Raw genomic sequence first — 13,217 nt, forward strand, 5'->3', positions numbered from 1 at the left:
GATTGACTTTGTCAGGCAGTTGATCTTGCCAAGTTGTGGACCAAGCAGATCGATAATGCCCATTATCAGAGTCCCTGAATACATAGCTGTCAGTGTCATAATATGGGCAATGCATGTAAATCGACTCTTCTAAAAGCACCTGTCCACGAGCAGGTAGAGAAATGGAGGGAGAGAGATTTTAATCCCTCCATTTACAATTGAGGCACGTTTGTTCCCACTGGTGCAGATCTTCCCCTGCAGTCCTTGAGACCATATCTGTCTGCTGGCCCTGTGGATCATTTAGCCAAAATACTCACACTGCCTTGTTTAATATTGACAAGTCCTACCCCCTCTCATACATTACAACTCCTATCCAGCCAACCTTTGCTCTCATTTGCCTTCATTATTGATGGCTATTTAGCTTCCCTCTCCTCTAGGGCCTGAAGTAAACCATGTTGTCCCGCAACACTTTTTTTTTTCTTTAGTCCTTGAGATAACGGCCCTTAATGATTGAAGCAGAGCAGGCTGCCAGCTTGTTTAGTGACACTGGTCACACAGCACACTGTCAGCCTGCCATTTAGTCGGCTGTTGTTTTCTCTGGCCTCATTCTCATGAGTGCTAAATCAATGTGTCAATCCTTTCTGGACAGTATTCCTCTACCCATCTGTGGTCATCCCTCCTATGGTGGTCATCTCTCTCACCATCCCTCACACTCATACAATGCTTCATTCATTTCTGTTATTTATCCAATTCTTGTCATTATGAGAAGATAATCGATATTATCAATCATCTTCTCTGATTGGCTGTATCTCTCCCCTTCCTTCCAGGTCACATCCTGCAGTCTCCGTCGGCAAATGTGCTGCCCACGCTGCCCTTCCACGTGCTGCGGGCCCTATTCAGCACCACACCTCTCACCACGGATGACGGCGTGCTGCTGCGCCGCATGGCCCTGGAAATAGGAGCCATCCACCTCATCCTGGCCTGCCTGTCAGCCCTCAGCCACCACGCACCCCGTGTCCCCAACACCAGCGGGAACTCTTCAGAGGTGAAGCCCAGACACTGACCGTGTCCAAAAGGCGCTTACATGCACATACACGCTTCTGGGGACATGCTTGTGTGTTTAATACTTCAAGTGCAGACGACGTCTTTTCAACGTCATGTGAATTTAAAATTGTAGTATCTCCGGCATTTTTTAAGTAAAGTCTAGGGCTGTTGCGGTGACCATATTATCACTACACCGGCGGTCACGGGTCAGGAAGGCAGTCAAATTCCTCGTGACCATTTAGTTATGGTAATTAGGCTTCTCCAAGCTCTGATGCTGCTGATGGTTATTAGTAGCCTACCGAACTTGCTAACTGCCTGGTACTCAGCACTCTATTGTGCCTCTAATCGCTCTGACATCAATGCAAATGTAATCGAAAATCTAACCAAACACTTAATGAGAGCTCATGTTGCGCAACATTTCTATAGGCTATGCAGGTGCGCGAGGAAACCGAGTGATGGCCTCTACTAAAAAGAGGAGCATCCCATCAGCTTTCTATAGGCTAGGCCTAGTATATTTATTTCTCAACTTTCCTTATATTAAGCACATTGCTTCTCTTTACAACAGATGTATAGCCTACCTGGTTGGCATGAAAATTAACCACAGGGAAAAGCGTCCTCCATTCGCTATTTAAGTGCATAGATGACATGTATTTCTTTTGCTGCCCCTGTTTCGAGACAGGTGCATGATAATGGTCCATCCTAAATCAAATCAAATTTCACACATATATTATTTAGTATGTGTAAAGGCAAGATAAAATCAAGAATAGTCTAATGGGTGAGAGACAACACTACATAAAGAGAGCCCTAAGACGACAACATAGCAACACATGACAACACATCATGGTGGCAACATAACAACAACATGGTAGCAGCACGAAACATGGTAGAAACATTATTGGGCACAGACAACAGTACAAAGGGCATGAAGTTAGAGACAACAGGAGGTTTAGAGCCTAACTGGCATACATAAGCAGCTCGTGAGTTTCAAGTTTGGATAAGATAATTTTCACCATTAAAAATGCAGCTTTTAAAATAGAAGCATTACATGCATAATCGCATTTGCAGTCACTTTTGATAATAGCTTATAGCCTACTGCCATGTGCACATTGCTGCGCGTATGTGACGAAATAGCCTTTATAGTTTATCAACATTTTAAGCTAAATGTTCTGATCTGTTGCATCAGCCACATTGCGTAAAAAGTTATTTTTTACGCCAGTGATTCTATTAATTTGGGATCTATTGCATCCCACAACTGTCTGACTGTTTGGAATATTTTGTACTATGGGGGATAGTAGATTGACAGACTACTGCTTTTGCTGTTATTCGACTTAATAAAATGTAATGTTCCAAAGTTCAGCATCAGTGGCTTGTAGGCCATGAGATGTGTGGAAGCCAGGAGATGCTAAATGTGTTTGTTAATTAACGGTCAATTACTGTGAGACCGACTTTTATTTGCTTGACAATCACCGGCAATGAAATTTCGTGACCACCACAGCCCTAGTCAAGTCTTTTACTAAACTAATTTCACACACAGGCTTATAATAATAGATGTAGCCTAAACACAAGATTAAATTGACAGTAGTCTAAATGGGTGACTATATTAGGAATTGTCTTGTGAATGAAGAGACGCAGCATGTGTAATTGTCAAAGAAGGGAACGCAGCTTACCAAAAACATTTTACTTTTTAGTCATTTAGCAGACGCTCTTATCCAGAGCGACTTACAGTAGTGAATACATACATTTCATTTTCATTTCATGCATTCTTTTTTATTTTTTTGTACTTGTTTATTTATTTTTTATTTTTTTTGTACTGGCCCCCTGTGGGAATCGAACCCACAACCCTGGCGTTGCACACACCATGCTCTACCAACTGAGCCACAGGGAAGCGACTTGAAAACCATCCTGCAGAGGTTCATGCATGTCAGATGTTTTGATTTATAATACGGAAAGAGAGGACACTCGAAGGTTTCTAAAACACCTACAGTCCCATTCAAAAGTTTGGACACACCTACTCATTCCAGGGTTTTTCTTTATTTTTTACATTTTTCTACATTGTAGAATAATAGTGAAGACATCAAAACTAAGAAATAACACATGGAATCATGTAGTAACCAAATAAGTGTTAAACAATGTTTATTTTTTATTTTTTTAAGTAGCCACACTTTGCCTAGATGACAGATTTGCACACTCTTGGCATTGTTGTGGTGGTATTATTTTTGCAATAGACTAATAAATGCATTTCATATACTCTGATATAAACTGGGTAGTTCAAGCCCTGAATGCTGATTGGCTGAAAGCCATGGTATACCACGGGTATGACAACATTTATTTTTACTGTTCTAATTATGTTGGTAACCAGTTTATAGTAGCAATAAGGTACCTCTGGGGTTTGTGATATATTGCCAATATACCATGGCTAAGGGCTGTGTCCAGGCACTCCGCGTTGTGGACGTGCGTTAGAACAGCCCTAACTGTGGTATATTGGCCATATACCCACACCCCCTCGGGCCTAATTGCTTAATTAGAATGTTGATGCCCCAAAGGCGTGGCATTGGCATCGAACTGGGATGCCTCGAACAAGAATGTAAACACAGTTCAAACACACTCATACTGGTATTATTTCACCAGATGTCGGTCAAAGTGTGTTCTGCCCATTGCTTTCTCTTGTGTGTTCATGATGGACCAAGACGAAGATAAACCTCTATTTGGGTTGGTTTGACAAAGCATTGTGTGACAAATGGTGTCAGCCTTGTCTAATGCTTTTGGCTTGACACGATAGGAGGTTCTCACTCTCCTTTTGTCTTTCGCTCAGAGAGAGATGGGCGGTGAGGATCAGTCATGTTATTAATTACTCAACCTGGCAGGGCTTTACTCAGGGCTCTTATGCATATCTCTACTGAGCCCTTGACAAATTGGGTAATTGTTTAGTGTGAATGATAAGAGGCAGGTCTGGCTTTGAAGAGAGACGTGTCCTTTGTATTTTTGCCAACTCCAGGCAGAAGGGAACATCATGAATAGGAATTGAATCATGCACTGTCTGACTGCCATGCCCATTAAATGGAGTGATTCTACTTCTATTGAGCTTTCTGCTTTGCTTCAACACTCGCCTCATGCTCATAGCCTTTCAAAGTACTCTGTACCCGTCTCGGACCACTGCGACGCAAAGGAGATGACGATCAACTTGTATCAATCACAATAGGGATTTTGATCACTGGAAGCTCAATGCCACCAGCATCCAGCAATACCACCACAAGGGTCCAAGCGCTATATATCATAGGCCTAAATCCAGCTAGACCGCTATAGATATTACTTTAGATAGCAGGCTAGGCTATTACAGTACTACAGCTCAGTGTTACTGTGGACCGTTTCAGCACGTGCTCTCGTCCACAGACCCGTGTGGATTTAAGGAGTTGTCAGAGTTGAGGACAGATCTCCGGGGGCCGATGGCTTGAGCGCGGGCCAAAGTCCTGTCACAGCGGTAATGGCCGTCCTTGAGGCGGCGGCCCAGGGGTGCTGCTTTTATGTGGCCGGAGACACGGGGCCTGAGCGAGCGGGCAGGCGGTCAGTCCACTCCACACACACACACACACACACACACACACACACACATCCCTCTTTATCTGGGAAAGTGAGCCTCCTCCCTGATTTGATGTTCCAGGGCTCAGTGATTAGTCTCCAACCTCTTATGATGAGAGCATAACTCCTCCTCCTTGTACCACTGGGAGAGAGTCAGGACTGGGCCCTGCTCCGGCCCAAACAGGACTGTCCTATACAAAACACACACTATGGCCATCTATTAAAATCCAGTGAACAATGAAGAAACTCACCAAAGGAATAAAAGACAAACCGGTCAAAATCCCAGCAGTCTCATCCCACCGACTGTAAAGTCAATGTAAATGCTGAATCATCTCCATTGCGCCCCAGTTGACTGATAGAGTTGACAGTGATCTCTGGTGGCAGAGGTGCATGTACATATACGCCACCTCCATTAGCCGGTAACATTCCCATAACGCTTGTGTGCACGTCGGGAGCGTTCCTGCGATGTTAAAGATGCGCTGGGGGAGCGCAGAGTTGGCCGCTTGTCAGTCAGCCACTGCCTCTCGCGTGGATCTTTATAGCGCGCCCACGTCGAGCCTGATGATTGTCAAAGCAGAAAAGGTGCAGTCTCAAACGTTATCCTCTTGTCTAACTCAGACATCCTTTCATATCCATCTCTCTGTTCTCTTTATTCAATAATGCCCTCTGCTCTCTCCTTGTACCACAGGGAACTCTCGTTGCTCAAATATCATACGCACAGCACCAGGTCGACCTTTGTTTAGTTCGAGCATATGCTCTTTCCCTCCGAGACTCCTCTGCCTTTTATTTGACATAATCTCCCTTTCAAACTGCTGGGCATGTGCTCTGAGCTGAACTAGAAGTGCCTCAAGTGTATAATGGCTGCGACAAGCAGGGCTGCATAGGAGTTGGGACTGTGGGTAGGCAGGCTAGTTATGTTTGTGATTTTTCTACCTGGAAAATCAGCATTTCGCTCTCATTCAACTTTTGATGTGAAGACTGACATTTTGAAAAGGGGAACAGTAATCTTATTCAATCCAAACGTGTAGCCCATGCTGCATTGAGAATAACATTTTTAGTCTTTTGATTTCGTAAGCTTATGGAACGCTATTATCTTTAGGCTAGGCCTATGTTGTCATCACAATGGACCAGTAGACTACACTTTACCCCCTGCCGATTTCCTGTGTGGCGCTGATCACCTCCACTCGTCTGTGTGTCCCCAGCCCACAGTGTCCAGTGGTCATGGAGGGGGCACCAGTGAGGAGCAGCAGCTGTACTGGGCGAAGGGCACTGGTTTCGGTACAGGCTCCACTGCCTCAGGCTGGGACGTGGAGCAGGCCCTCACCAAGCAGAGGCTGGAGGAGGAGCATGTCACCTGTCTGCTGCAGGTAAGAGTCCTCTCGGCCTAGCTAGGTGTAGTACATCCTGATGGTTTCCCCAAATGGCACAAAGTGTCACTTGGCTAACAATGGGAAGACCTATGCACTTACTTTTTACATAAGTCATTACTGTGTAGTTACCCCAGAGAAAATTCCTATATGTTTTGCTAAAATTGTGTGTGCTCCACTTATTCTCCCCCTGTCCGCCAGGTGCTGGCCAGCTACATCAACCCAGCAAACTGTGTGAGCCACGGAGAGGCCCCTACAGGGGAGAGCAGGGGCCACAACAGCAACGCCCTTCCCACTGTGCTGCAGGAGCTGCTCAGCCAGTCCTGCCTCATTCCAGCCATGTCCTCCTACCTACGCAACGACTCCGGTGAGTGAACCCTCTTCTTCTTTAGTCTTTATCTTGTAACTTTCCATGTAGGTTATGGTAACTCCTGTTAAGGATGGCTGTGCCTTTAACTGAAGGGGAAACTCGATGGCAAATCCCACAACAATCTATTTGACTGGTTGAACATATCAACGGTGCTTATGAAGAAAGATCCGCTCTATTTCAGTACTGCATTTCTCAATGGCTTCTCCTGGTCTCAGACAATGTAATGAACCTTTTATTGGAAAATAAGGATCGACCAGCTTTTGTTGTAGAGTAGAAATAAAAGACAGTGTCAGGGTCAGATGTTACGGGAAACGTAGTAGGCTATAGGATGAGCTGGTCAGCTTATGCGCATTACTATGTCCTTTCTGCTTCTAGGCTACCTGGTAAATTGCAGTGAGAGCTAGATGTGTGTGTGTGTGAGCTGATCGTTGCTTGATGACACAGCAGATGGAGCTGCAGTATCTTCCTCTGACATGGTGATAAGAAGACCAATATCTCAATATACAATACATATATTTATCGTTCAAAAGAGCCCCGAAATTACAAGGGATGTTTCAAGTGTTTGCTCAGTGAAGATTTACCAGCTGAATACATACGACACGGTGCGGTGTCCACTTACACCCTTGGCTCTCACCCCCTCCCTTCCACAAAGATGTACTTCAGTACTCGTGACCAATGATCTCTCTGCATATCACAGGACTTCATATCAGTCAGGAGAGGTCTTGAGTTTTTGGGAGTACACATTCCTTTAGTCCACTGCAGTCCACTCAATAATGGCACTGCTTTAACCTAACACTACTTTCAATATCGAAGGGAATATAAAAACAATCTATTCATGCTAAGAGGATATAATTATATAAAACCGTAAAGATATCTACAAAATTAATATTAAGTCATTTTCAATTTATCAATAGCTATTGCTTCTGTGGTGGTCGACGCTCTCCAAGCGATTTCAATTATATGAATCCATGCTTTCAAGATACCCATCCACTTATAACTGTCTTTTCATGCGACAGAACAAATACTGTCTAATTTGATTAGGTTACTTGTGACTTAGTTAGGTGGTAATTATTGTGGCAAATGGATTCGTTCTTTTGAAGATATGACTCGTCCATTGCACGATAAGAACACATTAATCTATATTGATCCGTTTTATTTAATATTTTTAATCCGCGAAGGTAATCCCTAGTCCCCGGGGGGGCGAGGGCTGACCCAGAGTTAACTGAACATCTGAGCTAGATGTTGGCTCGGTCCATTGCTCTGACTAGGTTTTCTGTCTCTTCAGCTCTGACCCTGGGGTTTCCAGGGGGGAATGCAGGCTTGTGTTCTTTCAGTTGGCTGATAACCTCAGTGAGGATTCATCTCCAACCCCTCTTTTAGTCTTTCCACACGTTTGGTCTTTCCATTGTCTATGAGATAATATAATTCATTTTCTCTCTTTTGGGGATAGTGGAATCTGTGGTTCTGTCCACATGTTGTGGGCATTTTAATGGATGCTTGTTTTTGTCCAGTCATTAATGAATAGAAACTGTTGCTCACGGACCTTCTGCTATTGCCAGGAATAAAATGGAAAGTTGGCACACTGCCAAGGAAATAAAAACCTTGAACAAACCTTTTCATTGTGTTGTTTCTACAAATACACTGCTTTTAACGACCCAATCGCAGGATACATTAGTGTTCTATGGACAGATTATTGGCGTGTTTGATTTCAGCAAGGTGCGTAGACTCACCCCCCAAAATTCTTAAGCTTCTCAAGCTGTTTGTTCTGAACTAAAATTGGCAGGTAGGCCTATATCAACGTAGCCTCCATTCACAAGGACTTGCTTTGTGTTGCATATCAGGTGGTGGCAGCTCATAGCTCTGTGTATATAGCAGCAACTGTCTCTGTGTCCGACGCTGTTAGTGTGTGTGTATTCACAGGAGCGTGTGTGTGTGCTGGTGTGAATTTAAAGCGCCCCTGGTCTCATAATTAAATAACAGATAAAGAGATGAGTATTGTAATTGGTCCTCATTATCTGGTAAATGTCTCAGACACGGTCACGCGTGGTGTGCAAACATGCAGCCGTGGCTGCCTGCTATTAAGTAAAAGTTTACTGCCTCCTTCTCATTGTCCCACTCCTTTCTCCTGTGTTGTAGTAGTGACAGGAGTTTTTCTGCCATGGAAGTCCTCGGGCGAGAGATTTATATTATTCCTCCGGATGGGAAAATCCTTTCAGTGTAAATTTTAACTACCAGATATAAAGTATGTAGGAAAGATAATGGACCTATATATATTTTTTTAAATAATCTAGTCTGTGAGAACTAAAATCACCAAAATAAAAGCTAGACAGTGCGGGAGAATAGAAAAGTCAAAAAAACTATGTATTTAACAGTATAGATTTCATTTTTGAGCAAAATGACACAGCATTAGCCATGGCAAAATACGTATAATTGTAGTAAATTAGCTTTAAAACTGCAACATTCTCTTAGCTCCATGGCAGAATAAAAGCAAATTCCCTGTGATTCTACATAAACTAACATTCTCTCAGCTGAAAAACTACAAAATTCTCTGATGCAAAAATGTCAAAAATAAAATGTATTGTCACACACTGGATAGGTGCTGTGAAATGTACAACCAAGATGGGGCCTCTAAAATGTTCTCTCATATTCAGCTGCGTCCAGGCCCCCTGCCAAACCCACGAACCTAAACCCCTTTATGATGAAAAAAAAAACTTGAGTGATGAAACATTTGCCTTTATTTAAAATGGACAAATCAATTGACACGTTTTAACACCCAATTTAATTACAAATTGTGTTTTTAGTGATTAATCTACTGTGCAATATGGACAGTTAAGTCGGTGAGCGCTGATGGAAGCCAAGGGCTCATCTCACTCTGTTGTGTCGGCGCCAGCCCTCAGAGCCATGAGCTGTCAATAAATGTCAAGGGGCCCGCTGGTAATGAAAAAGTGGGAAGAGACCTAAGAGCACTCCTGCCGTGTCTCTTTTTTAATAACGCGCTGTGCTGAGGAGTGGGGAGGGGGGGGGGGTGGGGGGGGTTCCTATCAAAAAGCATTAATAGTAAGGTAGGGGGCAAGCAGCCCTGGGAGTTAGGGGTGTGTGTGTGTGAGACAGAGGCAGACTTGGTATTCAGTAGGAGTGTTACCCTGGTGACACTTGGATGATGTTCTACTCTGCCTCATAGGCCAGGATCAACTGTTATAAACCTCCATCTCATTCCTACATAATGCACTGCTTTCACTTTGTATACCATTTACCTTCAATGCCTTTGCATTTTTTTCCCTCCAGGATGCTCGTATAAACAGTCAGGAAATTCCTTGGAATGTAGGCCTAGACCCTTGCCGCTTGGATTGTGTGGTGTTTTCGGAAAAGTGCAGATAACTTTGCATCATGAATGACACCAAACCCACACACGTCAGTCTTTCTATTACATATTTTAAGATAAGGATACAGTCCGAACCCGTTCTCATACCATGCAACATTCATCCAGTGTCTGTTCATTAAAAGCCTTGCAACTAGCTTTATTAAAGGGATACCATACTAGTTTACATTAAAAGCCTTGCAACTAGCTTTATTAAAGGGATACCATACTCGATATTCGCAGAGTACGACCCTGCCTCACACAGGAAGCGGTGCAGGTCCTAATCCAGGCACTTGTCATCTCCCGTCTGGATTACTGCAACTCGCTGTTGGCTGGGCTCCCTGCCTGTGCCATTAAACCCCTACAACTCATCCAGAACGCCGCAGCCCGTCTGGTGTTCAACCTTCCCAAGTTCTCTCACGTCACCCTGCTCCTCCGCTCTCTCCACTGGCTTCCAGTTGAAGCTCGCATCCGCTACAAGACCATGGTGATTGCCTATGGAGCTGTGAAGGGTACGGCACCTCCGTACCTTCAGGCTCTGATCAGGCCCTACACCCAAACAAGGGCACTGCGTTCATCCACCTCTGGCCTGCTGGCCCCCCTACCTCTGAGGAAGCACAGTTCCCGCTCAGCCCAGTCAAAACTGTTCGCTGCTCTGACACCCCAATGGTGGAACAAGCTCCCTCACGACGCCAGGACAGCGGAGTCAATCACCACCTTCCGGAGACACCTGAAACCCCACCTCTTTAAGGAATACCTAGGATAGGATAAAGTAATCCTTCTAACCCCACCCCCCCCCCCCTTAAAAGATTTAGATGCACTATTGTAAAGTGGTTGTTCCACTGGATATCATAAGGTGAATGCACCATTTTGTAAGTCGCTCTGGATAAGAGCGTCTGCTAAATGACTTAAATGTAATGTAAATGTAGTTTACATTAAAAGCCTTGCAACTAGCTTCATTAAAGGGATACCATACTAGTTTACATTAAAAGCCTTGCAACTAGCTTCATTAAAGGGATACCATACTAGTTTACATTAAAAGCCTTGCAACTAGCTTCATTAAAGGGATACCATACTAGTTTACATTAAAAGCCTTGCAACTAGCTTTTTTAAAGGGATACCATACTAGTTTACATTAAAAGCCTTGCAACTAGCTTCATTAAAGGGATACCATACTAGTTTACATTAAAAGCCTTGCAACTAGCTTCATTAAAGGGATACCATACTAGTTTACATTAAAAGCCTTGCAACTAGCTTCATTAAAGGATACCATACTAGTTTACATTAAAAGCCTTGCAACTAGCTTCATTAAAGGATACCATACTAGTTTACAGTAAAAGTCTTGCAACTAGCTTTATTAAAGGGATACCATACTAGTTTACTTTAAAAGCATCATTAAGGCTACTACACCACACTGCTGTCTGTCTTCATTCGTCCTCTTCATCCTCAGTGTGATGCCTAATAGCCGCCGTGATGTATATCTTAGCCCAGCCTGCCCCTGCACTCCTAAGAGGCACCGGGGGAAACCCTGTTGTGTCCCATTGTTTAGCGTGGCCCCTGTTCCCTCCCTCCCTCTAACCCTCAGTCCGACTACCCGCCTCAGGCCGCACTCATTCCTCCTGCTAATCTCCCAGCTCGCCGCGCCGCTTGCGTATTGTTCCACATTAGTCATCGGTGTCTTGGCAATCCTTTTGGGACGCATTACGCCGCCGCCACGCACTCCATCACAGGAAGTTAAGCCATTAGTGAGAGGTAATACCTTTTAATGTCACTGCGAAACTCATTTATTTTAATTGAAAATGTCCTTTCTCCCCTGGCTCGCTCCCCTCCTACCCTCAAACATAACCCTTCTCCCCTGCTTTTCACCGTCCATCCTTGAGTATGTGCGTTGTGTGTTAGGAACAGCTTGTTTAACAGTATGCATGTAGTCAATGCTTTGAACAGCTTGTTAAATGGTATGCATTCATTTTATATAACCTTTATTTAACTAGGCAAGGCAGTCAAGAACAAATTCTTATTTACAATGATGGCCAAACCCGGACGACACTGGGCCAATTGTGCGCCGCCCTATGGGACTCCCAATCATGGCCTGCATTCGAACCAGGTACTGCAGTGACGCCTCTTGCACTGGGATGCAGTGCCTTAGACCACTGCGTGACTCGGGAGTCAATTATTTTAACAGATTATTAAACAGTACATATATTATCAAAAGTATGTGGACGCCTGCTCGTCGAACATCTCATTCCAAAATCATGGGCATTAATATGGGTTTGGTCCCCCCTTTGCTGTTATCAGCCTCCACTCTTCTGGGAAGCTTTTCACTAGATGTTGGTACATTGCTGCAGGGACTTGCTTCCGTTCAGCCACGAGCATTTGTGTGGTCGGGCACTGATGTTGGGCAATTAGGTCTGGCTCAGTCGGGGTTCCAATTCATTCCGAACATGTTCGATAAGGTTGAGGTCAGGGCTCTGTGCAAGCCAGTCAAGTTCTTCCACACCGATCTTGACAAACCATTTCTGTATGGACCTCACTTTGTGCACCGGGGCATTGTCATGCTGAAACAGGAAAGGGCCTTCCCCAAACTATTGCCACCAAGTTGGAAGCACAGAATCATCTAGAATGTCATTGTATGCTGTACCATTAAGATTTCCCTTCACTGGAAACTAAGGGGCCTGGCCCGAACCATGAAAAACAGTCCCAGACCGTTATTCCTTCTCCACCAAACTTTACATTTGGCACTATGCATTCGGGCAGGTAGTGTTGTCTTGGCATCTGCCAAACCCAGATTCGTCTGTCGGACTGACAGATGGTGAAGCGTGATTCGTCACTCCAGAGAAGGCGTTTTTCCACTGCTCCAGAGTCCATTGTCGGCGAGCTTTACACCATTCCAGCCAACGTTTGGCATTGCGCATGGTGATCTTAGGCTTGTGTGCAGCTGCTCAGACATGGTAACCCAATTCATGAAGCTCTCGGAGAACAGTTCTTGTGCTGACGTTGCTTCCAGAGGCAGTTTGGTACTCTGTAGTGAGTGTTGCAACCAAGGACAGACGATTTTTACGCGCTTCAGCTCTCGGCGGTCCTGTTCTGTGAGCATGTGTGGCCAACCACTTCGCGGCTGAGCCGTTGTTGCTCCTAGACATTTCCACTTCACAATAACAGCACTTACAGTTGACCGGGGCAGCTCTAGCAGGGAAGAAATTTGACGAACTGACTTGTTGGAAAGGTGGCATCCTATGACGGTGCCACGTTGAAAGTTACTGCGCTCTTCAGTAAGGCCTTTCTACTGCACACAGTTTGGTTTTGTAGCATGTTGTGTTTTCCAACAATGTGATTTGTTCACTTCTTGTGTAGTTACTTAGGCTGTATTACTAGCTGCTTTATTCATCTTGTATGTCCTTGTCCATATTGATTCAGACACGATGTGCACATTGACGCGCGTACACACACACACACACACACACACACACACACACACACACACACACACACACACACACACACACACACACCCACATTCAGGTAG

General features: G+C 44.5%; 1 protein-coding gene across 18 annotated transcripts in view; it reads left to right on the forward strand.

Annotated features, from left to right (window-relative positions):
• Positions 1-13,217, forward strand: part of birc6 (baculoviral IAP repeat containing 6) — a 163,938-nt gene that overhangs the window by 89,024 nt on the left and 61,697 nt on the right. For all 18 annotated transcript variants that reach the window (XM_082964731.1, XM_082964740.1, XM_082964746.1 and 15 more), the window contains 3 exons: positions 807-1,024; positions 5,802-5,966; positions 6,168-6,333. In XM_082964731.1, coding sequence (XP_082820857.1) covers positions 807-1,024; positions 5,802-5,966; positions 6,168-6,333 — 549 coding nt within the window. The remainder of the gene's footprint in view (positions 1-806; positions 1,025-5,801; positions 5,967-6,167; positions 6,334-13,217) is intronic.

This window comes from Salmo salar, chromosome 18 (genome assembly GCF_965601325.2).
Source record: "Salmo salar chromosome 18, fSalSal1, whole genome shotgun sequence".
NCBI classification, from domain to species: domain Eukaryota; kingdom Metazoa; phylum Chordata; class Actinopteri; order Salmoniformes; family Salmonidae; genus Salmo; species Salmo salar.